The sequence below is a fragment of the Asterias rubens genome, chromosome 6, assembly GCF_902459465.1.
Source record: "Asterias rubens chromosome 6, eAstRub1.3, whole genome shotgun sequence".
NCBI lineage: Eukaryota > Metazoa > Echinodermata > Asteroidea > Forcipulatida > Asteriidae > Asterias > Asterias rubens.
The window spans coordinates 9,953,644-9,981,480 of record NC_047067.1 but is presented as its reverse complement, the minus strand read 5'-3'; the positions used below and the strand labels follow the sequence as shown (position 1 = coordinate 9,981,480).

Below are 27,837 nucleotides of genomic sequence, written 5' to 3'. Positions count from 1 at the left end.
ATTTCACAACAACACGTTTTCTGCCCGTCCTGGAATAAAGTCACCTCAGGCAAAAGCACCTCTAAGAATAACAAACAAAATCAGTAAAACTTGAGGAGAACTGTTAGTTTGATAATGAATTACATTGCTCTATAAAACAGTTGAATAAATTCATGAACATATTTCTTATTATTTGACGAGTACAATAACAGATGAGCAGCAAGGACAATCTAGAAATAAAACTAAGCTCTGATCCGAACTTATTTTGATTAATTTCAAAAATGCAACTTTTTTTTATAACAAAAATTGTTTCCATGATCTATGAAGACACTCCCAATCACATACAGAGTGAATGCCTTAAATATGTTTGCTTGTTACAAGGGACCGATTTAATAAAACCTGTTAGCACAAAAATTTGCTAAGCACAGAAAAATGTAGATTGGCAGACATTAATTACCAGGCAGGAGTCAAGTTTACACCGTTGTGAATTGTGCCTCATCATTTTGGGGCTTAGCATAGAAATTTGCTTTGCAGCATTTTCTGCCCACTTTATGAAATCGGCCCCAGGTGTGTTGAAAATATTATTTATTAACACATCCAAAAACAGTCATATTAAAGATATAAGGATCCTTAAAAAAAACATCACTAACTCATTTCTCACTACAAGTAGGAAACAGTTATTTGATCACTTTAAATTATTTTCAACTAGACTCTCTCAACCAGACAATAAAATAACTTATACAAAAAAAAGGGGAATTGCAAGTTATCATTGTGCAGACTTTTTGATCGCTCTCAAAACATTTTAAGTAAAAATAGATTTAACAACATTAAGATCTTAAACACACTTTTGACCTTTTCCTTAGTAAAAATCTTAGATGATTCCGCTTCTACATGAACACTTGTAGAAATTTATGATTCAGCTGTAGCTTTTTTGTAATAAGTGAAAACTTTGATATTAGAATTACCTCCATGGATGGGAAGGGTTCTCTGTGTCTGAGTCACATGATGTTTGAGCTTCTTTAGTCAACAAGTTTTTGAGAAAGAAAAGTGAAAATCACAGAGCTTTGTTTTCAGGAGAGTGTCGTAAATATGTTGTACCTGCTAAAATAATTTTGTCTCTTGATTATTTTGTTGAAATTATTTTGTTGAAATCAACTTATTTTCATGACAAGGTTTTACTAATTTCTCACACCTCTCAGCGAGTAATATTTTAAGGGAAGCTTTCTACCATCATTATCTTCAAACCGTGTCAGTTAATGTAAATCTGTGGACTTAGTGTGTTGTGTTGTACAAAAGGTACCCAGACCCTTTATGCTGTAAAATTAATTTTGTTTTTCTCTTTTTTGCCCAGATATTCCAAATAAAAAATCTAGAGTGTAGTCAAGGCCTACATTAAGTTCAAAGCTTACATCTCAAGCTTTATTTGGGTCACAACCTGAACTTTCACAAAGGTCAAATTATGGTCACATGGTGTAATGTAACCAATACAAATGCATTATAAATAGTGCCTGTTTGACCAGCCCTTACAATACACAGTACAAACATTGTGCCGCTTCAAATGACCAGGGACACTTCACGAGTTACAAGAAACAAACCATACAATGAATTTCATCAATTTGGATGTTGAAGAAACATCAGTGATAAAAAAGCTTCTAAAAATTGCCTTGCAAGGCACATTGTTTAAATCAAGCTTATTCTACCTCAATGGAATGTATGTTTCTGTGTAAGATTTGATTCAGACTTCCCATTAAGCAAGTTACTTAATTACCTTTTCGATGATTTTCTTTACAAAAAAAAGAGAATACATGTATTATTGGATGTTGTATTAGAAAGGATTTATATACAATGGATAGGGGGATCAGTGTAGCTACTTGCCAATCTTATCCTCTGTAATCGATCTGTAATAAATAAAGAAAATTACGATCAATCAATGAGCACCCACAGGATTCCCATACCAACATTACATCTAAGACATCAAGGTGCAGGAACATATCAAATTATAAAGTATTTGCTGTTGCCACATTAAACAATTAAATATCTACTTTTCCAAAAGTTTTAAGTCCCTTTGGAGCACCACGAGTTCAAGGCTGATCAAAATCAAGGAATTTAGAAGTTTTTTATTTGTTTTTTATTTTTGCAATCTGGTAACTTCTTTCCGTGTTGGCAACTGACCTGTACACATATGTCCACAACAAAAGTATTCATGATCACAGGACTTCCTCCGACAAAACTGAGCAGCACAGCCCGTAACGCACCATGATGTTTAAACCACAGGTTTCCAGTTCGAATCCACAAACTGACATTATATTCAGGTTGGAATCCACAAACTCACATTATCTCTCCGGTTTGAATCCACACACTGACATTATCTTACCCGAGTCTGGTCTCCAGTGCATTGAATGTCTGCTTGCTGACAAAGCGTGCAAAGTGAGGCAGGATGTTGTTGAACATGAGGAGAGGTTGTGGTATGGAGTCGCTGTCCACTACACAGATGTCTTTAGCAATTTGATTCACACAATCCACCCTGTACAACAAACACATAGCACAAACACATTGCTGAGAATAATGTTATACGAGACGGGAATACCACCAAAACATGGTTCATTAAATTGTACACGGCGGGAAATGAATATCGACAGCGTTTCATGCATATTTTAGTCCTGAAACTTTTTGAAATGTTAACAGAAACAATTATTTTTCTAAAAGTATGAACAATGACTAATTACAAAATTTAATTTTTTATTTTTATCAAATAATAAGCCGGAAGGGAAACTGACTGAGAATTTTTTTTAATGATTATGGGTTGAAGAAAGAAGAAATGCCTAGAGCAGGATTTGAACCAACTTCCAGATTATCGTGCCAGTGTTCTACCAACTGAGCTATCCAACCCTTATGTTGACGGTCTCCCCGTTAGTCAATATCGTTGTTCGGAGGTGCTAGTCGGAAGCCATACAACCATTAACTGCCGTGTAGCTAGGGGTCACACACAAGTCTATGATACAACCTGGGAAGCGGCAGCCAGGGGTTCACCTTAAGTCTTACCAATCATTTTGCGTGTCTTCTTCCAAGTCCACCATTGATGTAGTGGTGTAGATCCTCTCTCCTTGACTAAGCAGACACAGCACGATAGACACACCAAACTAGGCAAGATGAAAACCAAGAAAATGTTAAGAATATCTTGTTTCTTGTTTGATGTTTTAAAAATAATGTTGAGCTACACACTGCAGTAAACGCCTGCCCCCTTCAATTATTAGTGTTTTTAAACTTTTGACATGCACTAAAGATTTTTAATGTTCAAACCATTTCAATATAACATTTATTTCCATCTTGAACAAGTACATAACAAAATATAAACAAAATACTGTGAAGGCACGACTCTAATCAGCCAAGGCTTGTAGTGAAGTGGCTTTAAAAGAAAAACAGAACAAACAAACTTATTCAATAAATTAGCTCAGCTAATTACTGTTTACATTACAAAGATATACATGGGGACTATGATTTGACACGAAAGAAGTTGAGTTAATAATAACAATAATAATGACAACTTATAAGTGCACAATCCAGTGCACTAAATACGAACATTAACATACATTAACCAAAGATGAAACGTAAGGCTAAGCTAAGAAGAAAAAAAGACAGAACATGTGGTAGAAAAATACAAACAAAATATGTATGTACATGTACACATATAAGAAAACATTGAAGGATAAAAACAAACCATTTACTTGAATACTTAATTGAAAATATCCGTCTTAAAGGCACTGGACATTATTGGTTTTTCTCAAAAAAATTGGTAGCATGAAATCTTATTTGTTCACGATCAATGGAGAGCTGTTGATAGCATAACACATTAAGAGAAACGGCTCCCTCTGAAGTAATGTAGTTTTTGAGAAAGAAGTAATATCTCAGTAAAATATTTGAATTGATTTTGAGACCTCATGCGTGAGGTCTCAAAATCAAACATGAAAGCACACAACTTCGAGTGACAAGGGTGTTTTTTCTTCCATTATTATCTTGCAACTTCGACAACCAATTGAGTTCAAATTTTCACAGTTTTGTTATTTTATGTTAGGATACACCATGTCAGAAGACTGGTCTTTCACAATTACAAATAGTGTCCAGTGTCTTAATTTTATTTTATTCTATTGGGTTAGCCTTAACATGTTAAAGAAAAAGATGATTTCACTTGTTCTGGCAGTTTGTTCCATAGGTGTAGGGCAGGTGTAAGAAAGGGGGTGGGGATTAGTTAGACATACCTTGCTTTGTAGCTGGAGTGACATAACTGAGCTGTATTGTCGGGGTGGGGAGACCCCACTAGCTCCTGCTGTTAATTGCTTGACTATACAGGTAAGCTCCGACAGGGTTGTTGACTGGATGCAACGCCACACTGGTATTATGAGTTTCGGTAAGGTCTGCCAAACAAGGAAGTAGTATGGATTAATTTAAATTGATATAAACAGCAATAGGAGATACAAAAAAAAAAAACTCTCTTAATAACTGTCTGTTTGTTTTCGTTGTTTCTCAGTGACAATATGTCTTCATTTACTCAACAATGACCGTATGAGAAGCAAATAAAGGACTTTCATGGACTTTTACCTTCGGGTCAACGTTGGAAGTTGGTGTAACCCTTTCATGAACCATTTATTGTATGGATATTGAACATGTGGACACATCAATTGTTAACTTTGCTTTTGGGGCTAATGGCGTTTTTTTTCCAAACCCAACCCAAGTCTTACCTCTTGAACGTTTCCCTTCTGCACATCTTTTAGTTCCCTCTGCATTTCTTGAGACTCTTTCTTGAGAAGGAAGCTAAGATTTCTAAGGATTGCCTGGATCACACACTGGGCTTCTTTTCTGTCCAGGAGCGGCAGGACTCTGGCGACCAACTTCCTGCCTTTACGCACAGCGAGAACCTGGATAAAGTGATCATCTGAAGGTCTGGAGAGAAAGATAGTGGGACAGATGGAATTGATCATTAAACAAACATTTGTATTTAAAAACAAAACTGGTAGCACAAAGCTGAATTATGTGGCATGATAAGGTAAGAAAGATAGTGTTCAAAATTACACGTATAAAAACATAATATAGCAACACCGAACTACAGGAGTACATAAGTACATTTTAAGAAAATCACACAAGTGGAAGTATTAATTTGGTAAAATACAAAAATTACTTTACCAAAATACATCATTAAAACAATAAGATAATAGAGACGTTTAAACAATTACAATATAGACAATGAGAACCAGTTTAAGGTTTAATTTGGTTTGGATTTGGATTCATTGTCCACATTTTTAAACTAAACAAACTCGATTTCAGCAAATTCAATTTCAGCTAACAAATAGGTAAAATTGTGACACAATACATTTTACAGAATGTACAAAATATAATCACAAGAAGATCACCATAAAATCATTGGCGACATTGAAATGATGGATATTCCACCTTTTGATGACCCCTGGAGTTACAGATTCCAAGGAGCTTTTGGGGGAAACAGTATCCTCAGTGCTTGAGAAGTAGATCAAAGAGCATGACATACTTCAATGTGAGACAAGCACAGCTTAATTACAAAGAAAGTCTGAAGTCTGAATCATCCCTGTAAAATATACATCATAAAACTGAACAAAAGTATAAACAAAAGATAAAAGTTCTAATGCACCAGACTATTCAGTACTTACCTATCACAGAGGACAGTCTCAGGTTTCAAGCTGGTATAGATTGTATTCACAAGGTTCTGTCGTTTCTCAATCAACGTGCCACGATCAGATTCAGGTAATGTTAATACCTGTTTCTCAAGGTCGTCTAGTTGAAGTAGAATGCCGTAAACTCTCTCGATGGACAGTAAGGTTCGACGTCTCTTACTCTGCTCTTTAGCAGCACTGGGTTTGGCATTCTGAGAGGTGCAAACATTGTCAAAAATTGATTACTCCCAAATGAGATGAATTTGAAACAAAACTTTGTCACATCTTCAAACAAATGATTTCACTGATTTAAGATTCACATAATAAATGGAATTTTCTTAATAATGTTTTGCTCGTCAAAAAATTGTCTCACTCTTTGTTCTGAGGGGGCTGTTCACAATTAGCAGCATATTCACAAGCATACAAACCGTACACTGGGAGGGAGTGGGGGTTGGTATATGTGAAAATGGTGATTGTGAACGACACCTTACTGACCATCTTAATTAAAGGGAAAGTATACCTTTGTTGATCACTCTTACCTCATCTTCATCTGCTGGAGCCTCAATGTGGAAGTCAATCAACTGCCTTGGATTATTAACACTAGATGACGTCACTCGACCCAAAGCACCCTCAAATTGAGCTATAAATACAAAGTCAAGCAACAGTTTATCAAGGGACAAATTTCATAGAGCTGCTTAACCGTAAGCAACTTGTTGTGCCTACTATGGCATTACATATATTTAATACAGGCCATTGCTGGCAGGGGTCAATACAAAGAACTTGTGCTCTTGGCTCTACATATATTGCTTTGGGTTTGAGTTTCTAAAATAGACTTTCTAAAAACAGCTTTTTTCACAGGCGCATTTTATATTAAATATATTACTGAATTCATACAAGATCACACATCCAATACTAGGCAGGAGCAATAACACAACTCTCTACTTAACCCTAACATGAACAACTGAAACAATTGGATGCACCAAAACAATGGCACATGCACTTCAACATCAGAGGGCTGAAGTCTTGATTGAGAAATTACCTCTTTCTCAAAAACTACGTTACTTGAGAGGGAGCCGTTTCTCACCATGTTTTATACTGTCAACACCTCTTCCATTCTCGTAACCAAGTAGGTGTTTATGCTGACAATTATTTTGAGTAATTACAAAAAGTGTCCAGTGCCTTTAACATTGATCAATGTGAACCAGTGAAATACAACATCTTAGATGCACCTACCTGGTTGATAGACTCTAGCCTCTAATATCTTAGCAGGGATAATCTTGCTGGCATCCTTTCCATTATTCTTCTTTTCTCCCTGTACTCCTTCCCTTCCCTGTTCCTCAAGTCCCTGCTTCTTCTGCATGTACGCCTGCACAAGTCAAGGGTTGTCATTAGTTAAGTACCAAACTCAACAGGATTTCAAGTGGGATGGACAAGTTGAGAACATAGCTCATGCCAAGTAAAGGCCGAGTCACACTGCAGCGATAACTAAAATGATAACGATCACGACGCAAAGAGAATGCACTCTGTTGGTTGAATGAGCGTGCGTCGATTCTGCGTGAAGCAATTCAACCAATAGAATGCGTTTTCATTGCGTCATGATCATTACTGTTTTCGCTGCAGTGTGACTCGGCCTTAAGGCAGGTGGAAAACTGTTTATGTAGAGGAAACTTAAAGGAGCTGGGCCTGATTTCATAAAGCTGTTAAGCAGAAACTTTTGTTTAGCAAATGTCTTAGCTAAGCAAGAAACGGCTGTGGTACCAGTCGCAGCAATCGTAACTGTGTGGTGTTCTGGCTGCAAAACTATTTTTTCTAAGCAAACGTTTTTGGAACTAAGCAATTTTTTGTGCTTACAGTCTAATGAAATCGGGCCCAGGTCTCAATTAAGCTAAAACTATATCTGTCGGCAAAGAGTACATCCCCGCAGTGGTTGAATATGCAGCACCAATAGGAAACTTTGAAAGTGTCTAGGTGGCAGTAGACTTACATGTACCAGGTGTATCCATCGTTCTCGGTAATGTGCGCATACTCAGAACTATGCCAACAATGGTAATATACCTTGCAAGTCTGCTACCAACTGGTGTTCAAAAGTCTACCATTAAGAATGTGGGCCTCACACTGATAGCACATAGGTTGACAAGATTCAAAAGAGACTGACACATTATTGGCAGTGCAGCCCTGATACTTCGGCTTTTAAGGGGCACGGCAGTTTTGCCTTGACTTTTTGTAAAAATTTAGGGCACCAAGGCAATTTTCAAAAATTTGGAAGGGCATCACGGCAATCATAAAAAGTTGCGAAGGGCACGACGGCAGTTTGAAAAAAAAACTCCGAGTTGCCTGTAAAAAATAGTTCTTCCAATTTTTCCATTTTCTAACTGTTACCATCTGTTACCCAATGAAAAAAAGAAAGCATTCATCTAATTCAACAAAATAAAGAACAACTACTTACAACACACAATAAATAATTTTTGTGTAGTTTTTCGTAGAGACGCTAAAATTCCCACGTAACTGCTCCATTTTGACACGATGTTGACAGAATAAATGCATGCGGTGCGCGACGCCTATGCTGTACATGATGGTACATCACATGTACCAAGCATGGGGGAAACCACTATCCCAGCATGCAAAGACACGTCGAGTCTTTTTCTCAAGGCGTTTAGCGTTGGTTCGCGTAATTTTACCACTAGAGGGCGTTTAATCTCACGCTATCGCTCTGTTCCGAAACGCCCTCTAGCGTTCGATGTTTCGAGTATTTTTTTTGTCGCACGCAAAGAACAACGACTAACGGGCCTGAAATCTGCTGTTGTGCCTTACGTGCGTGAAATTGGGGTATATTTCGTTGCGTGAAATTTACACAGACATCGGGACTTTTTGGCTTATTTTCGAACTTTGACAACGTTGAATGCCATTTGTTTTCGGGACGAAGGGCACGGCGGCAATGATGAGAAAAGGGCACGGCAATCATTGCCGTGAAAAATTGTTTTTTTGAAGGGCATTGCGGCAATCGGTAGGGGCAACGACGGCAATTGCCGTCGTTGCCGTCGTGAAGTATCAGGGCTGGCAGTGAATACACAACCTGTACCAAAGCTTTGACACACTTCAATATCGTAGAACGCAAATCTGCAATAAATGAGATTTTTACCTGATAGTAATAGTCATCCACATCTGGGTTATTACTCTGGAGTTGCAACAGTTGAATCTTCTGAACCCATTCCTTCTCACGTTGTGTCATCAGATTTGCATATTCATCAACATTGGCATCGCCGCCCGGCCCGAACCGTCGATCGTTGAACCGGTTCTGGTTCTGGTTAGGCCACTGCTGCTGCTGTCTGTGGTCGCCATAGCGATTTGGGGTTCTGTGGAAAGTTAACCAAACTTGTTGTCAGTTAAAGACACTGGACACTATTGGTAATTGTCAAAGACTAGCCTTCACAGTTGGTGTATCTCAACATATGCAAAAAATAACAAACCTGTGAAAATCTGAGCTCAATCAGTTATCGAACTTGCGAGATAATAATGAAAGAAAAAACACCCTTGTCACACGATGTTTTGTGCGTTTAGATGGTTGATTTTGAGACCTCAAGTTCTAAATCTGAGGTCTCGAAATCAAATTCGAGGAAAATTACTTCTTTCTCAAAAACTATGGCACTTCAGAGGGAGCCGTTTCTCACAATGTTTTATACCATCAACCTCTCCCCATTACTCGTCAATCTCTTGGCAATCTCTGGTGTTTCTGTTCAGCAGATTATGGGCTTAGGTCCTGGTCATGACACTAGTGTGCTTAAACAAGACACTTAACCATTATTGCCTTTGAATAGGTAGTGAAACTGTTAGTCCTGGATGTTGTGTAATGCACGTAAAATAACTTACTGTGAGTATGGCCTCTGGTTGGCATTGAATGGGAATCTTCTTCTCATACCAGGGTCAGAGAAAGGTCGCATTGGAGGTATCCTGAATGCAAGAAAGAAGGAAGACAAGAAAGACATACTTAGCCATGAGAATATGGGGCAGGATAATTTCAAAATTTCAGCATGTTGCCCCTGCTAAAAGAAGCTCCCATGGGCCCTGAATGTCATTAGATTATCTTATGAAGCACAATTTCCTTTTCTTATTTGTCAAGTTCTTTTTGATAACTGTCCGAACTGGCAGCTGCAGCTTGATCAATGGTAAATGGTAAACAACATCCATATCAACAGCTGAAGCAGCAGAAACTAGTTCCAACACTGCTTTATTGTAATTATCATGTTACCTAAAACTTAAGTTAGTACCCCTGAAACACACATGGAGTAGTTTGTATGCAGTTTAGTATAAACTAGATAAATAATTTAGAAACAAATTTGTGTGCTTACTGTGGATGCATTGGTGTAAGGCCATAGGTATTGAAATTCCTGTGAGGTCCTGGGCCATGCATTCCATGGGGTGTGCGAGGGGGCTGACCACCCATCATACCACCCGGTGAGAACGGCATCATGGGAGGTCGACCCTGTTGCATCATCGGTGAGCCTGGACGTTGCTGGTGCATCATGGGTGACATGGGACGCTGCTGCTGTTGCATCATGGGTGATCCCATCCTCTGCTGCTGCATGGGTGTACCCGGACGAGGTGGACCCCCTTGGCGTGGTGTACCAGGTCTGGGCGTCATCCCCGGAGAGGGGCCCATACCCTTGGGAGTGGGCGTCACAACCGGTCCCATGGGTCTAGGAAAAGGTGAGGCACTACCATGTTGTGACGCCATGATGAGCTGTCTGATTTGGTTGGGGGAAGCACGACCGCTTGCTGCTTGCATGCTTAGCACCAGCTGGGTGATCTGAGTAGGTGAGACACGCCCGCCTATGGATTGATGTATCTGCTGGACGAGCTGCTGTACTGCATGGGAGGATGCCATCTGCTGTTGAGAGGTCATAGGTTGCTGGCCTGAGGGCTGCTGAGTTAACAAAGTCAACACGAAATAACAAGGTCAAATGCTGAAAATGTCAGACATACTCCTAAGAAAAGAGTATGCACATTCTATTGAGCACAAGGGCTTGCGGAAGACAGACAAAGGTAGGAGGAATATCCTGCCTCTAATGCAAGTGTGCCCAGAACATTTATTTTAAACTCTGTGCAGGAAAAGTTTGTACACAGCTCTTTATGATTCATACCTTCGAATGCATTTGCTGCTGCTGCTGTTTTTGTTGCTGCTGCTGCTGTTGCTGCTGTTGCTGTTGTTGCTGTTGCTGTTGTAACAGCTGCTGCTGCTGTTGTTGTAACTGCTGCTGTTGCTGTTTCAACTGATGCTGTTGCTGGTGCAGAATACCAGCAGGTGTCCTCTGCATAAATGAATGTTGTGGAGGGGTACCGACTGGCATCATTTGACTCATGGGTGGTGAGCCGAGGATCGGTGATACAGTGCGCTTTGGGGGCGCTCTGCTGGTCAGGTTGCGTTCCAACTCCTCCAGGGTGAACACTTTCTTTGCTGGCTCTCCTCCAGCTTGCTCCTGAAATTTAAAGTCATTCACACCATTAAGTTTCATGATTTGGAACTCATTCGCATATAAACCGAGTCATTCACACCATTAAGTTACATGCTTTGGAACTCATTCACAGATACACCGAGTCATTCGCACCATTAAGTTACATGCTTTGGAACTCCATCAAAGGTAAACTTAAATCCTTAAAAAAAGGATTTACACTTTCAAACCGTTATACCTATTATGTTGGAGGCCCAAGGCTAGAACCTGATTAGTGCTGGGCGAATAGTGAAATTTTGATATTCGGATACCGCTGGCCAACTATCCGAAATTAACCGGATATTCGAATAGTTTTTTTGTCGCTAGAGGGCGCTGTTCGTTTGTGAATGAGATCGTATGAGCGGATTGATATTAGTTTTCGACAGTGTCACTCGGTTCATTCATAAAAATAACCGGATCTAATTTAAAGATGGCGATTTTCTTTTTCTTTTGATCTTGATTGACTCTACGTGAAGGAAAACTTTCGTAATCTTTGAAAAAAAAACCGTCAGAAATGTCATTGTTTTAACTCTTCACGGTGGTGAGCATAGTTTAAATACTTAATTTATGCTGTTTTATGCTGTCTTAATAGAAGTTTCATAAGGATTCAGACAAAACATTCATTTCAGTAGTCGCCCGACGTCCGCGGATATTCGGATATTAAAAGAATATCCGGTTACTTGGTTGTAATTACAGAACTATCCGGTTTATAAATAGCTATTCGCGCCCTATGCGAATATCCGGTTAAGAAAAAAAAAGGCATTCGCGGTTACGGATAGGAAAACCTATTCGCCATTAACCGGATATATTCGAATAAATCCCCCAGGCCTAAACCTGATTTATGCATTTGTACATTGAAAGGGAAGGTATACGTTTGGTAATGACTCTTAAAACTAGTGGCAATGAAAACTTACTTGATTAGAAGGATAGGGTTTTTCCCCATAGCATTTTGAGAACCATTTCACTTTGAAGTAATGTGGTTATAGAAAAAGATATCAGCTTTATGCCGATATTTGAATCTGAGAAACCTTCTCAGATTGTGCACTCGAAACAAAGTGTGTGTACCCTAACAACATAATAAAACCATATGAAGAGTAAGAGTAACTACAAATATAAATGTGAATAGTAGACTTTTGGGTACAACCATGTTGAAAATCTCTTTTGACGGAGTGTTGGCTCTGAAAACAGCCGGTTTGGTCTCAACGCTTCCAACAGTATACTCTGCTCGTCTTCAGGAGAATGAAGAGTGTTCCTAGTACATGTACTTCCACTAAGGAGTTACCAACAACTATCATCCTACCTCTAAGTGTTCCTCCTTGGGACGGATATTAAGTATGGACTTGAGATGTTGCTCTGTTGCAATGGCAGTGTTGGTTGGGGTCGGCGAGCCCCAGATGTTTCTCCTACTACCCGGTGAGATGAACTCCTGAGGATCAAAGAGAGCTGGTGGTGAGGACGGCCCAAACAGCTGGGACATGTTAGCTCCATCACTCTGCATGGGAAATAAAATCATTAGTTTGGGGTTGAACCAAAGACACCTTTACTTGAGTAGGACCTGAATCTGAGACCTCAGAATTAAAGGGTTTAGTAAGTACCTTTTGTAGATTTTTTAGCCATGATATGAATCCCTACTCATTGTGAGTGGAGATGTCAGATTGGTTACAATTATATAACTGAATCAACAACAAGATGTGAAGTCTGTAAGATGAACTTACTCCAATTTTAATAGGTTGAGACTTTGTTGACGAGCGAGAAGGCCCATACATATCTTCTTCCTCATCGTCCAACACTAGCTTACTGATGCTCTTCTCAAAGCTCTCCTGAAAGAAAAAACAAAACAAGGTGATGTAAAGAAATCACATGCGGTTAACTGCTGCCAGGCTAGCTTGATGGTTTAGTGGTAAAACAGATAGTCTAGCAATACAAGAATGGGGTTCGAATCCCACATAAGTGACATGCTGTGGATTTGTGTTCAGAGAAGTCGGGAAAGTACTGAAGTTACAGTGTTTAGTGCACATCAGTGCACATTAATTTGGTGAAAGGGTTTAGTACAGATTATATTCTATATCCCCGATGCAAAAAGTAGACACTAAAGAAATCAAGCTAACACCGCAACCAGTTGATACCACTTTTGGCCACAGCAATTTAATGTGTGATAAATTTGAAATTTCTTTCAGGTGAAATACAGGTCGATTTGAAACCAAAATCACATGAAATTAATACACCAAACATATCCCAACAGCCAATTCAATTCAAAAATTCAATCAAAAATGTGTTTATTTTGAAAAATACATCAACAAACAAAAAGTCACAGATGCCCTCAGTCGTCAGTCCTTGATTTTGACTAAGACCCATTTCAGGACACACAGCTCACTTACACACGCCCATCCTTCCACCAACTATACGCAAAGGAAATGTCTCCCAAAATGGCCGAAATGGCAGATGCACAATATGCAGAGGTGCGTTCCACACCATGCAAAGGGTCAATGGACCCAATTCACCTGACGTCATCATCAGAATAATCTTGAATGCGCCTTTTTGGTGGTCAAAGATGCCGTGGTTATTCAGTGAAGTGCGTATTTTAGGCGACATTTATACGTAAACCTATTGCCCACCAAAATTGTGACAAGTGATGGCGTGCAAGGGGTCAATAGACAGATTTTGGAAGGATAGAATCAATGGGTATGTCCTCTTAAGAGTCTAATTAGTTGACAAGCAGTGATCAAACCGGCTGCTATATGTAGGCACAACTTGTGACAATGTCTTACCTCAATAGTTCGACCCCTCTCCCCACTATAGCAGCCAGAGTCATCAGGCGTCTTTGACCTGATTGGTTTAAAATCATCCTCAAAATCCACTGTTGCATTCCCATATCCTGTGCTGAACTTCTCATGTGTGTTCTGCCAGTTGTCAACTTTAAACGAGAAAAAACATCAATAACTAATAATTGATACATTCAATTTTTTGAGACAAATAAGAGCAGGGGACAAAAAAAAAAAAAACAACAATTTTGCACATCAGGATATTGGACTGGGCATGTTTTGTGCACATTGTATGCTAACTAGTATTTGGGCCAGCATCACTGTTGGACGAGATATGGCAGGTTCCCATCCTTGGTCAATTTCTGCAGTGACAATCTGTGGCCAATACATTGAACAACAGGAGAGTGTGGTATGGGTTACTTCACCATTGTGTGAAGTAACCTTTTTAAGGTGACTGGGAATTCTTGAGAATGATCATTCAGGCCTGTATGCTTAGTTTTTGAAAGGGCAACTGGGCACCATGCCAAGGCGTTTGGTAGTAAAGGACACCCTATGAGGAATGAGGAAGTTATAAATTTCTATGGGAACGTTTTAAGAATGAAGTATTAGGCCTGGGAATCCTACATGTACTTACTTTCCGGTACACTTCCAAAGGTCTCGTCATTAAACTCGTCATAGTCATCCGGTCCCTCCTCTAACGGCTTTGAACGTAAACACAAAAATCATGGTCAAAAATGTTATAACAATGAACATTTCAAGGATTTTTGAATATAGAGGCGAAATATTATTGTTTCATTTTAGATTTTATTTGCAATGCTAAATTAATCATTGATTTGTTTTGTTTAGAATTGATTTAGGCATACATCATGTATGCAACATTTTGAAGATGAATGCCAAATCTGGAATGATTAATCTTTGAGAGGGCGAGGCCATTTTCAGTTGGCAAAAAGGGCACTTCCATTGGAAAGCAGAGGGGGTCCAGTCTTTTGACCAGTTCGGGATCACTTCAATTTTGCATATTTGTTTATCCACATTGAATTACTTCTCACATTGCCAACTTTGTTGATAAGAATAACAATAACATGGTCTCCGTCTTCATCCGCAGGGATAATTAATGAAATTGGTTTTACAGAACCAGTGCTTTCATTTGATACAATAATTGCATTGGATAAACGTGCAGTGAAGTAAGCTTTTCATAACTGTGTTTTGATTGGTCCAAGCCAGGTGATGTTTGAAGGCTGCACTTTCTGTCGTCACAATCTGCATGCAGGGTGCAAAATAATATATGCATTTCAAGGAACAGGCCTACAAGTACGTCCCACCCTTGAGTACTCGTCATCCGTATGGGACCCACACACCCAAGACCTGATTTCCCAGATTGACATAGTACAGCAGCGTACTGCAAGATTTGTGATGGCCGACTTCAACCAAAAGAACAGTGTCACACAGATGTTGAAAAACCTCCAATGGCAATCTCTCTACGAACACCGGGCCCAAAGCAAAGTCCTCATGCTATATTGGATTGTGCACGGTCTTGTTGTTGCTGTCTCAGCCGCACCACCCTACTTACACCCATCTTCATCAAACCGGACTAGAGGCCACCACCTACAATTCACACAATAGCACTGTTGTTCCAAAGTGTCATCCCTATATGAAATGCCCTACCAGCCACCTTGGTTTCAGCTCCTAAAGTCACTGGAGATCTTCTGGAGCCGTCTGAACCCACTCACCCTCCAAGAACGACTATACTCCTCAGGAGGGATACAGGGCTGTATGCTTCGTTTCAGAAAGGGTAAGGGCACCAAGGCATTTTCTCTTTGGCAAAGGGCACCCTATGAGGAAATGGTAAATTTCTACTGGAGCATTTCAAGGACACCAAGGCAATGGCAAGGGGCAACGGAGGCAATCGCCTCCGTTGCCTCCGTGAAGTATCAGGCCTGGGGATACTTTTTGGAAGATAGATAGATAGAATGACTGTTTTATTTATGTTATCATTATCACTGCGCTATTTAGTATTAGTATTATGGTCGGTGCTTTTGGACGGACGGGGATTGATGTAGGTTCAAGGCTGAATATCTGCCATAATTCCCGAGCCTCGAGTCGAAGTGCGACGTCATATTTTCAGGCCATAGCAGTACACACAAACAACATCATTAGTTGCGATAACGTAACCCTCCTCCCGACGGGCGCCAGGCCAGAGGGTTACGAGATTCTCTCAAGCGGCAAACTACAATCTAGTCCAACACGCATAATTTTGACAGCTAGTCACCAGATTTGTCTCATTTTTACCACTTTCAAATATCATGATACAAATTCCAAGGGCACGATCTAATGAACACTCAAAACACCATTCTGAAAATAAGGACAAAAACTTTTTTTTTCACCAAGCGCTGAACCACAGGTACCAGCCTATTGGATTGACAAACTGCCGAGCCGCGGCCGAGTTGGACTAAACCATTCTGTGAAAGGGGTGTTACAAGGCAGTGCGTGTGTGCTGTCCTTTTACATGGCCCGCCGTTCACTCATTGGCGCGCATGCACTACAGCACCCCTTTTACAGAATGGTTTAGTCCAACTCGGCTGCGGCTCAGCAGGTTGTCAATCCAATAGGCTGGTACCTGCGGTTCAGCGCTTGGTGACCAAAAAATAGAGCGTTTGCAAAGCGATGCGACAGGTTCAAAATATAAACCTAGGAATTCGCTCCGGGATCTGGTAAGTTTTTGTCCTTTTTCTTCAAAAATATTTTCTCAATGGTGTTTTGAGTGTTCATTAGACATTGAGGATTAAGATCATGCCCTTAGAACTTGTGTCATGATTTTTGAAAGTGGTAAAAATGGGGCAAATACTGGTGACTAGCTGTCGAAATTATACGTGTTGGACCAGATTGTCGTTTGCCGCTCGAGAGAATCTCGTAACCCTTTGGCCTGGCAGACGTCCGGAGGAGGGTTATGTTATCGCGAACTATCTCATCATCATCATGCTAATCCCCCTCCTCCACTCAGGCTCAGCTACATTTTGTAGTGAAATGCTTTGTAGCGTGCCTTACTTGCTTGGACTTAAGAGACCAGTTTTCCTTCTTCACCCTCCTTTTTTACACGACCATGCCGACTGTTGACAACAACATTATGGATGACATTGTGACGGTCCTCGTGTCGTAAGTCGTACCTCTACGGAAAAGTTTCCGTATGGCGCCACCACTTTTTCATTCGAAACAAAATAATAGTATCTAATTTACCGGATTGATACATCCCTTTTTGTAAAAATGAGTGAAAAAGTGGTGGCGCCATACGGAAAGTTATCCACTGAAGAAATTGAAGGGGAAATAACTAAGAGTGAGACTGGAGTGAAATGCAGTGTTTTAATCAAGTGAAGTAATGGCAATTGAATTCATTCAAGGTCTATAGTATTATTATTTTAAACAAGAAGATGAGGTAACAAACATGGATGACTTATTTGAAATGTAACTTACACCCATATCCGGTACGTCTCCAAACATGAAGTCAGTCATTTTGGTAGACAGGTTGTCTTCAATTTCATCATTCAGAAATTATTTAACTTGAGTGTGTCATGTGTGTAGAGTGTGAGATTTCTTTACTTTCAAAACGTGCACAGCGCGGTAAACACACAACACTAAAAATGTGTGTTAGAAATTGGAAAATCCGACGGTAAGGATGGGAATATTTCATTACCAACGTAGGGGTGCAATACTGAAGATGCTTACTATTTGTGCAATTATTTATTGCTTTGGACATACTGTAATATTTTTTAACAATTATTTTGGTGAAGTGTTTTTAATATTTACACCATTTGATAATATATAATACTGAAAGGATTTGTATTTTTATTTTATTAATATGCAATTTATTAAAATCTTCCCCTAATGTGTAATGGAATATCCAAATTAGGTCTTGTTGCGGACCCTCTCTTCCATAAGTTTTGAACTGGTGGGTCTGGATAACAGTAAATCTGTATGAGGACGTGACGTTGTTGTGCAGGTACGTATCCGCATTGAACTCGCGGAATCGACAATCCGCGAAACAGCTCGGCCATTTTGACGAACACTGGTCGAAATTCACCGATCAGAAAAAGCACAATATACAAATTATTGCAGGTACTGAGAAAGAATTCTAATTAGTTTTAGTTGAACGTATACCTAAATACTGTCCTGCAGAGTCACAAGACTAATTTTATGGGATTATTCGTAAACCATGGATAACACGGAAGGTTGCGAAGTAACTGAAGTATCCGTCGGTATTGCCGAAGCAGGCAACATCGATATGCACAACGTTGCCGAGGGGTTGCCGAATGGTGCCGACGATACAAACTATAATTCCACCGCAGACCACTCGAATGAAAACAGTGCTGATGGACACGAAGGAATCAGCAATTCTTCAGTATCTGCAGACGAAGTTTTTCATCCACACCCAGTTGGAATTATAACAACTGTACAGGGAGGCAGGGCAACTAGACTGGTTGCCATTGTGCAGGATTCTCATGCACATCTTGTAGATAATGTGGACGGACTGAAAACTCCGGCTACACCGTGCACTCCAGGGACTCCGTCCGGGGATAAACGTCAACATTACAGCTGGGATGAGTTGGTTAATGCGCCCAATGGAGTTCTGCCGGTGCGATGTCGAAATATCAGTGCCGAGCTACACAAATCAAAGCTTGGATCTGGTAATTAAGACTGCATTATAATAACACTCCTATTAATAAAAGTTGTATTATAATGCACTCGGCTATAAAATTATTTCATAAGTTCATTATTTAATAACTAGTCAACTCAAGTTAGACTTGAGTTGACTTGACTTGATTGAATTGAAAGTTGAACTTGAAGTTGACTGACTGATTCAATTGATTGAAGACTTAGGGGGGAGCCTACCATTTGCATACACTTAAATAAATAAAGGATTTTGTTGTACTTTTGAGAGTTATGATGGCAGGGTTATTGAAGTTATTCTTTGTGCTTTGTCTTTGAAGAATAAAAGAGGACAAGTTTCAATACCCTGCCACCATTTTGTTCATTTGTTATGAAATAGAATTAGCATCTAATTTATTCAAATAAAATGAGATTTCTTTTTCGTGAATTGATTGAAAAATATGTCGCAGGATTTGGAAAGATTTCCTACTGATTTCAATACATGATTGCCAAATTGGTTTTGGTAAAATAGGCCTACGTTACAATGCATACTTGATTGCACGACGAAGCATAAGTCTAGTAACGTATATTAGTCTCCCGAAGTCTTCTCCAACTACATAGAATTAAAAGCAAGACCTAGTTCCCAAAAACTACGAAAAATCTACAAAAACAAAGTAGAAACACACAGCCTGGTGTATACACTATAGTGCAAACTGAAACATTAGTAAAAGTAAATTTTCTTGGGCCCTTCCAAAGATGAATCTCACCTAGATTGCTCAACACCCCAGGTCCAATTTGTGAAAGCTGAATTTAAAATTAATATAAAAACCTGCTTTTCCTTTTCTAGGGGGTAAGGGACGCTGCATCAGATTCCAAGAGAATTGGTACACGCCATCGGAGTTTGAAAATTACTGTGGTAGAGGAAGCAGCAAAGATTGGAAGAGGAGCATTCGCTATGGAGGCAGGACCTTAAATTGTTTGATAGAGGAGGGCATATTAACCCCTCATGCTGCGTCTTGTACATGTGGAGCCTGTTGTGATGACGAGTCAGTGGTATAAAGCCATCAAATTCCTTTCTACTGATTTCTGAATTTCTTTGCTCTCATGATTAAATTGTTATTTAAAAGCAGCCTGATAAAAAATTTATAAAAAACCTTACTACTCTACACAATTTTCCTACTTTTTTTTCCAAGGGGCGAGTATAGCATGCCTGAAATATATCTTTTGTAGTCCCTTCTAAAACAGATTTCCATTTAACATTTCAGACATGACAAGCAGTAGTGGATTTATGGGTGTTTGCAATGCATACCCCCACCCCTTTATTCCCACAGAATGAATTAAATGAATTAAACAGCAAATAATTTAAACTCATAATTTTTAAATGAATGAAGTTATGTGTAAAATGGTTCTGAAATGCCCTACAGTGCACCAGAAAGCATATTATGTTTAAGACATTTTACACGGCACTATCTTGCAAACTTTTCCTGTAATCTAGAGTTTTATTTCCATAGAACTTTCTGAGATGATAATTAATGTTGATAACAATCATCCGATTGTTATTTTTTAGGAGACATCCCAATCTTCTGGCCCAGTGCGACTCTTTGTGCCATATAAAAGACGCAGACGCAATGAGAGTGATAGCCTGCCACCAACGCCCACATTGAAGAAGAAGATGAAACTCAAAGATGGTAATGAGGGAACTTAGTCCATCAATTGTATCAGTATAACTCTTGGGGAAGTCTGTGTTGGGCGGTACAATATACTTTGCTCAGAGTGCTGGGCAAAACTGTGAGTTCTGGGCAGGTTCACCCAGCACCGCCGACCATTGCTACAACACTGACCACAAGGTTGTTTTGGTTGGTAAGCAGTCTGCAACAGCTAACTCTATTTTCACAGAATAACTAAAGACATGTAAACGAAGACCATTGAAATAATACAAAGTAAAACCAGACTTTATCTATGGATGCATGTAGGGTTTGAATCTACCTGCTAGGGTAGCAGTTGATATTGTGTATGAAAAAGCCTTTGGAGCCCCATGTCAGAGCCCGGGGCTGTATACTCCGCAGGGAGCTGAGAAATATTACAGGAATGTTATTAGCCAAATGAACAGGGCACTAATGTAAAGCGCATTGCTACGGAATTGTAAATGTGCCAAAAGAACTTGTTATTATTTATTGCTAATTGACGTTTGCATTGTTCTTGATTCTACACAGACCCTGAAGAGACTCGTTCAATGAGTTTAGACAGCACTGCTAGTCAATTGGAGGTTGCTAGTGCTAACCTAGTGCTGAGCCCCATGCCTCCAAGCACACCCAAAATAACTGGTACTAGTGACCTTGATCAGCAACACTGGTGGCATCTAGAAGAGGTGAGTTGGTCAATATCATACATGGTGCATTGAATTATTCAATATTATCCAATTTCATGGCTCTGCTTACCACCTAATTCTGCGCTTACAATTAACATTCTCTGCCTGTCGTGCAAACTGTGAATTTCTGCACAGCCTTGTAGACACAGAAAGAATAATTATGTGGAGTACGCATGCGCTTAAGCCAAAATTCCCTGCTGACATGTGAAATATGCTTGGCGTAAGTAAATCTGCGTACTGTAAGCAGAGTCATGAAATTGGGTCCGAACTCTTGTTCTGGTGGCCTTGCGTAGTTCGAATCCCGGTGTTGACACTTGACAATTGCGTCTTATCACCAAGTAGAAACTGGGTACCTGTCAGTGACAGTAGGGATTGTTGATACGATTAAAGGAACACGTTGCCTTGGATCGGTCGAGTTGGTCTTTGAAAGGTGTTTGAAACCGTTTGTTATAAAATGCAGATGGTTAGAAAGATATTTTAAAAGTAGAATACAATGATCCACACATATGTGCCTCTAAATTGCATGGTTTTCCTTTTACTTTGCAAACTAACACGGTCGGCCATTTATGGGAGTCAAAAACCGTGTTAGTCGACGAGGTAAAAGGAAAACCACGTAATTTCGAGTGATACTTGTGTAGATTATTATATTCTACTTTTAAAATATCTCTCTACTCATATGCATTTTATAACAAACGGTTACAAACGCTTTTCAGAGACCAACTCGACCGATCCAAGGCAACGTATTCCTTCAATTAGCAACCTGTGTGCCCATTCGGGCTGCTGGTGCTGCATCTTCCTAAGGAGTTGAGATAGGTTCTTAAACTTTCAATTGTTTCTATATTGCAGATGGCCAATCAGCTTGCACAGAGTGTACAACAATTGAAGACAATGATCGAGCAGGCCAAGGCCCAATCAGCAGCCAGTAGAGATGCAGCCATCTTGAACAGCAAGATCATGTTTGATGCTGAGAAAAAAGAGGTAAGGCTTCAGACCTTCTTGCTGACTGTTACAGAAGGGCCCTGTTTCAACAAGATACTTTAAAAGCACAAAACAATTACGGCGCTCACCAGAAGGAGGTAGCCAGCCAAAATGCCATTCCAAGTGTACAGCCTATGACAGTATGACTGGTTTCCAGTTAAATATTTGCTCAGCAGAAAAAAATTCAGCAAAATTATTCTGCTGAGCAGTTCTATGAGATTACACCCAGATATACAGTACTTGTACTAGCATGGATATTTTTCATTGTTTTCTTGAAAAAAAATTGCACACATGCAAGTGCGTTGTTGCAGAATTTAATCACAAGGTGAAATGTGGAGTATTCCATTTCAAGAGGTGAAGCTGAATGAAATGGAAAAGCCAGAATTTTATATAAAATTGCACTATTTCACTGCCACACTCCTTTACAATAATGATCTGCAGTTCTGCAGACAGAGGCTTGTGGCCAAAAGTTAAAACAGTAGCTTCAGGCATCAAGTTTTGAGGAGTAACCATGGATAAAGATCGACGTGATTTCCAAGACATCTTTGAACATTGTTAATGCCTTCTCTTAATGAGTTTCGACTACTTCCTATCTCTAGGCTTTATCACAGATTCGCTTGGAAGCACAAATGCAGTTTTCTAGAGCGTTGTTAGAGGCGAGAGCAGAAAAGGATAGTGCTGTAGCCCAGGCTCTGGCTCAGGCTAGAGCAGATAAGATGGAAGCCGTAGCCAATGCAAAGACAACACATCTTATAAAGGTATTGTTAGCGTACATTGAAACATGAATGGGCACTGTCTTGTTAGACACACATGGGTGCGGTGTGGCAGTCATAACCAATAACTGTTTCGGTTGACTACGCCAATACTTAATCACTGGCAAATAACCGAAACAGTTATTGGTTTTCAAAGCTTGTGTTTGTTGTGTCTGTTTTGTCTGTTTAGTTGTGTGTGCATTAAAAGACAATTTTATTGACCTATTTCTTGAGTGGAAGACAACAATTTACTACAATTTACTACAAAAAGTTGAAAGGTAACGAATTGAAGAGTGAAAGTTCTACACTGTTTTGACTTCTTCCCCAGGCATGTGTGAACTGTGGCCGTGAAGCTCTGTGTGAGTGTATGGGATGTCAGTCTGTGTCCTACTGTAGTAGTTTCTGTCAGAGGAAGGATTGGGTTACACATCAGCACAGCTGTGGGCAAGGAGTTCTCTCTGCCACCCGTATATGCCAAGATGACAACGAGGAAGATGGAGATGGTGAAGAAAGTACGGCGATTGAGAAGGACAAAGATTCAGACGAACAGTGATTGAAGGTTGGTGTGAGACACAGTTTTGTAGCTTTGGTACCTAGTGAGCGGTGGTTTAGCCACAGCCCACAACTAAAAAAATTCGCCCAGCACTCTGAGCAAAATACTTTGCGCCCCTTACAAAAAAATTTGCAAAAGATTAAAACACGGGTTGAAGTGCCTAAAATGGAAGGAAAAAAAGATAAAGAAAAATACTGGTCTCCAGGCCAGTGCCTAAACCACAGCATGGGGATCGGTATTTCTTTCTTGCCAACAGAGAACTAAAACTTGCATATAGGTCTATCCCTGCTGGCATCGGTAAAGTCTTGATATTTTCAGGAGACAGATGCCTCTAACCAATACCTATGTAAAGAATCTAAACTAACTGGCAAGCTAACCATAGAAGGAGGACAAACAAAAGACGCAAAAGAACAATTATATTGTACTTTTCATATTTTTCACACCTTTCTTTGTCTGTTTTATTTTCAGATTCATGGCTGGAATATTTTTGGATGAAATATGTTTTACATTTTATGTACATATTCTAACTTATCGTGACTGCAATTGTATGAGTTGGTGTGGCATTACGTCAAGCTTTCACGTCTAGGTTTGTACCGGAATATCCACATAGCTCCAGAACACAGGGCAATAGCACTCTACAGTGCAGTGGACTTTAGTTAACCACATTACTGTTTCTGAGCAATGTTAAAGGTAAGAGCACCAGGCATTTCCTTCTTGGCAATCTCTGGTGTTTCTGTTCAGCAGATTATGGGCTTTAGGTCCTGGTCATGACACTAGTGTGCTTAAAGGCAGTGGACACTATTGGTAATTACTCAAAATAATTATTAGCATAAAACCTCACTTGGTGACGAGTAATGGGGGGAGGTTGATAGTATAAAACATTGTGAGAAACGACTCCCTCTGAAGTGCCACAGTTTTCGAGAAAGAAGTAATTTTCCACAAATTTGAGATACACCAACTGTGAATGCTTGTCTTTGACATTTACCAATAGTGTCCACTGCCTTTAATACGTCTTTGTAGCACATCACTTGATTGGTTCTTAATCAATTGGCCAATCTTCTCACTTGGTATATCCTAACATATGCATAAAATAACAAATCTGTAAAAAGTTTGACTCATTTGGACGTCCAAGTTGCAAGAGAAATAATCCTTGTGGCACCAATGTGTGTTGTCTTAAAAGGGTTTTGGCCTGAAGTCTTTTTATGAATGAGAAATTGCCTCTTTCTCAAAGATACGATACTTCAGAGGGAACCGTTTCTCGCAATGTTTTATACTATCAACAGCTATCCATTGCTTGTTACCATGTAATTATTTTTGTGTAGTTACCAATAGTATCCAGTGTCTTTAACGTTAACTGCCACTCACAAAAAAATAAGAAATAGACTGTACAATCTTGATTAGTTCTTTTTCCGGTTTTGCAAGGTAAATATTCAGTTGGAAGGTGTTTGTGTGGATACTTTTAGATCATTACTTTACATTTCTTTCTTTTTTAAATAGTAACATTTAAATGTTAAAACTTTAGGTGTTTTTGATAACTAAACGCAGAATAAAATGTTTGCATGTCATGTACAAAAGGGAACATTATTTTACTGTAAATTATGGAATATTATTTAAGTACACCATCAGCATTATGAAATCGTCTGGGGTGTTTCCAGATTTAGTATGAGCTTTATTTTGTTTAATTTGAAATTAAACTATTTATTATCGCATTGTACAAGGAAATCGGATAGAGATTGTATCACCATGACAGGCATTGAATTACATGGAGGCACGGAATCCATGACCTCTGTTGCCCCTGGTCTTGGCCTCGATGCCCCTTCAAACTTTATCTATAGATGTGACCTGTGTTTACATTCAAGCCGCCCTCTATTGAAAAAACACTGTAAACGTCATGTTTCGCCGGGCAAAAAGACACGTAGTCATGGTAAGATTGCATACACTTTCTAGCTGGCTGCCAAAACACAAAGGTTTTGCCCGGCAGTATGCACGCGAATCATGTTATGGTTTTCGTGTGACGTCAGAGGTCACATCGTCTATAGACTTTAATATTTCCCCATTAAAGTGGCCTTTGCAGATTGAAAGTGGCCTTGTTAAACCTTTACAACAATGTTAATTGCCAAATGTCAATGATTTGTATTTTGGTTATATCAAAGTCACAGTGAAAAACTAAATTATGACTTTACTTTTTTCAAACATCAGGTTTTGGGACTGATGAGATCAAAACTAGTTTGACTAATTTCTCAAAACCTGTAGGATTTGAAGCAAAAGGATTTCAAGGGGAATGTGCATGTATGTTGTGTGCTAATCTGTAAGTGTTTCTATTTTCAGTCTTACAAATATTTTCAGTCTTACAAATATTGTGCACACCTTTTAAAATTGCATAAAATGACATTGTTTACAAATTTAATCTTTCCTCACAAAAGTGCCCCGTACCAGAGGAAATCAGCTGCGCTCCTTTAAGAGCACAGTTTAAGGCCTGATTCCCTGGTCATATCTTGTTTGTTTTTACTTTCAGCAATACAGCTCAATAAACCATACTTTGCAATGTCCAAGGCCAGATTTTACTCTTGTGTTTTAACCTGAATGATACATACTTTCTGGAATGTGTCGTGTTCATAAATGTTTGTCTTTAACAACATAGGAGGCTTAAGCATTTAACAAAACATAATCAATCTTCATTTTTAACAATCTGTAAATACAAAATTTACCATCGACACTGGTTTTTATTCAATACATTTTGATGTCTGTTATAGCTTGGTATTTATAAAAGGCACAGTGCAGGTTTGGTATTTATCACAAAAAAAGTTTTCAAAATAAGGTGACATTTCTAAAGATCCTCAAAGTCCTTTTTTTATTTTTGTCTGATGTATGAAGTTAAATCTGTAACCCACAAATGTGATGCATCAATAGTTAAATGCTCTTTGCACAAGTACAGAATTTATACATTTTTTACAGTGAAAAGATTCATTTGATTTACTTCTTTCTAAATAAGTTAAGTTCCATCTGAATTATAATGTTCATACCATGACCAAATTACGGAGAATCTGAAATACTGTCAAAGTTAAGAAAAGAAACATTTAATGACCAGCCTCCCCCCTCCTTAAGTTTGAACAGGATGGAATGGCAGTTGGGTTTTATTTGTCCACTTTTCTTGAAATGAAGACTAAAACACTCACTCGCTGTAGTAAATTGGTTTCACAGGTTGGTTTTACAACCTATGCTCAATTACATACCTTTATGCCTGTAAGCATAGAACAATGCTCAGCACATAACAATCTTGCTTAACAGGAACTGGTCAACAGACAAAATTCCATAAAATTTACATTGTTGCACCTGGTGCCCCTGCACAATTGTTGCTCAGCAAAGAAATATTCTCAGCTTTATGAAATTGGGCCATGAATGAAATGTACTAGACCCAATAATGAGCAATGATGCTCCATGTCAATACCAAAGTTTAGCACAATACAGTTGGGGCCCCGCAGAAATTTTTCTGAGAAAAATATTTCCATCTGAAAAAATGTTTTATTTTGAGAAATGATGAATGAATAAATAATTTTACATAAATTGTGCTTTGTCGAGCATTAAGCACACTTTTGTGTCTATTGCCGCTTAAAATTTGTTGTCGTGGTAATTGATAAACAATTCCTTAGTTTTGTATATAAAAGACTCTTAGTGTGAAGATGAAGGATAATGCTTGAGGCATGCGTTATTCGTGCCGCATAAAACCGAGGGGAATTATGCGACTTAACCTATGACCTCTTGCTATTGTTGCAGCGCTCCATTACTTCATATGAATGGTGTATTTGTTTAATATGTACCTATGAACGATTTCCCTTGCATGGCAGAGCAAAATGCCACAAAAAATGTTTCAGTTTGCTACTCAAAAATCATCATTTGCTATACTCAATATTAGCGTTCAGGTCTGTCCTGTCAAAATATTTTGATATGTAATGCAAAAGTGCTGGATGAAATGGCTCCCTGCGTACCAATTACACATTTTTTGTGCAAAATAATGGAGCGATGGAGCAAAAGCATGACGTCTCAGGTGGAGGTTAAGCACCTAGAATTTACAGCATGTTAATTAAGAGGTTTACAAACTCTACATTATTTCAAAAAATAGATATCTTAAGGTTTGGTCATAATCAAGGCAGAGTCTCTCGTCATTCATACATGTAATCCTATTTCACAAAAGCCTGAAGGCACAAAGAAATCAATGAACAATCCTGAAATCAGGAATTATCCTGATACATCCTGAGCATTGTAATAATTACAATAACAGAATACTAATTTTGTTTTTTTTACCCATACACAGATACTTTCCCGAGTCCTTTGAAAAAAAATATCACAGGAATATTACTCGGGTGGGATTCGAACCCATGATCTTTGCAATTCTAGAGCAGTGTTTTACAAACTAGCCTACCAAAACTGCCCGGTAGCTAGCGGCTTATATTCAGACACTTTTAAACCACCGAAGCGCCTACACTGTTTCTACCCAAGTTCATTGTGCCTTAACAGTTCTATAAACATTGTCAACTCCTTTGAAATATGCAGCAACAGGAACACAAGTCGGCACACAGATAGAAAAATCATTCACATCAACAACAATCTCTATCTTCAAAGGTACCATTTTACTCCTG

At 39.1% G+C, this 27,837-nt stretch overlaps 2 protein-coding genes across 2 annotated transcripts; one reads left to right on the top strand and one right to left on the bottom strand.

Annotated features, from left to right (window-relative positions):
* Positions 1–1,251: 1,251 nt before the first annotated feature.
* LOC117291498 (protein PAT1 homolog 1-like) lies at positions 1,252–17,555 on the bottom strand. The gene is made up of 18 exons (XM_033773244.1): positions 17,377–17,555; positions 14,543–14,609; positions 13,915–14,060; positions 12,862–12,966; positions 12,447–12,638; positions 10,884–11,134; positions 10,836–10,849; positions 10,007–10,571; positions 9,528–9,608; positions 8,800–9,013; positions 6,894–7,026; positions 6,200–6,300; positions 5,658–5,872; positions 4,716–4,917; positions 4,236–4,391; positions 3,022–3,119; positions 2,354–2,503; positions 1,252–1,877 (listed from the first exon to the last, which is right to left on the bottom strand). Exons 1-18 carry the CDS (start codon positions 17,413–17,415, stop codon positions 1,847–1,849), a joined length of 2,760 nt encoding a protein of 919 aa, XP_033629135.1. The 5' UTR covers positions 17,416–17,555; the 3' UTR covers positions 1,252–1,846.
* Positions 17,556–17,937: 382 nt separating this feature from the next.
* On the top strand, positions 17,938–23,994 carry LOC117291115 (deformed epidermal autoregulatory factor 1 homolog). The gene is made up of 8 exons (XM_033772649.1): positions 17,938–18,587; positions 19,397–19,602; positions 20,117–20,237; positions 20,763–20,917; positions 21,764–21,895; positions 22,495–22,653; positions 22,976–23,206; positions 23,669–23,994. The coding sequence occupies exons 1-7, from the start codon at positions 18,116–18,118 to the stop codon at positions 23,198–23,200; spliced, it is 1,470 nt and encodes a 489-aa protein (XP_033628540.1). The 5' UTR covers positions 17,938–18,115; the 3' UTR covers positions 23,201–23,206; positions 23,669–23,994.
* The last annotated feature ends 3,843 nt before the right edge of the window (positions 23,995–27,837 follow it).

Bases quoted from the DNA above. Each gene is read 5' to 3' on its own strand.
- LOC117291115 (XM_033772649.1), top strand. From the start codon at position 18,116: ATGGATAACACGGAAGGTTGCGAAGTAACTGAAGTATCCGTCGGTATT. The intron at 19,603-20,116 runs GTATAAAGCCAT...GTTATTTTTTAG, and splicing joins GTTGTGATGACGAGTCAGTG to GAGACATCCCAATCTTCTGG. The intron at 22,654-22,975 runs GTATTGTTAGCG...CTTCTTCCCCAG, and splicing joins AGACAACACATCTTATAAAG to GCATGTGTGAACTGTGGCCG.
- LOC117291498 (XM_033773244.1), bottom strand. From the start codon at position 17,415: ATGACTGACTTCATGTTTGGAGACGTACCGGATATGGGT. The intron at 12,639-12,861 runs GTAAGTTCATCT...TTTCCCATGCAG, and splicing joins CTCAACCTATTAAAATTGGA to AGTGATGGAGCTAACATGTC. The intron at 4,918-5,657 runs GTAAGTACTGAA...CTTTCTCTCCAG, and splicing joins GAGACTGTCCTCTGTGATAG to ACCTTCAGATGATCACTTTA.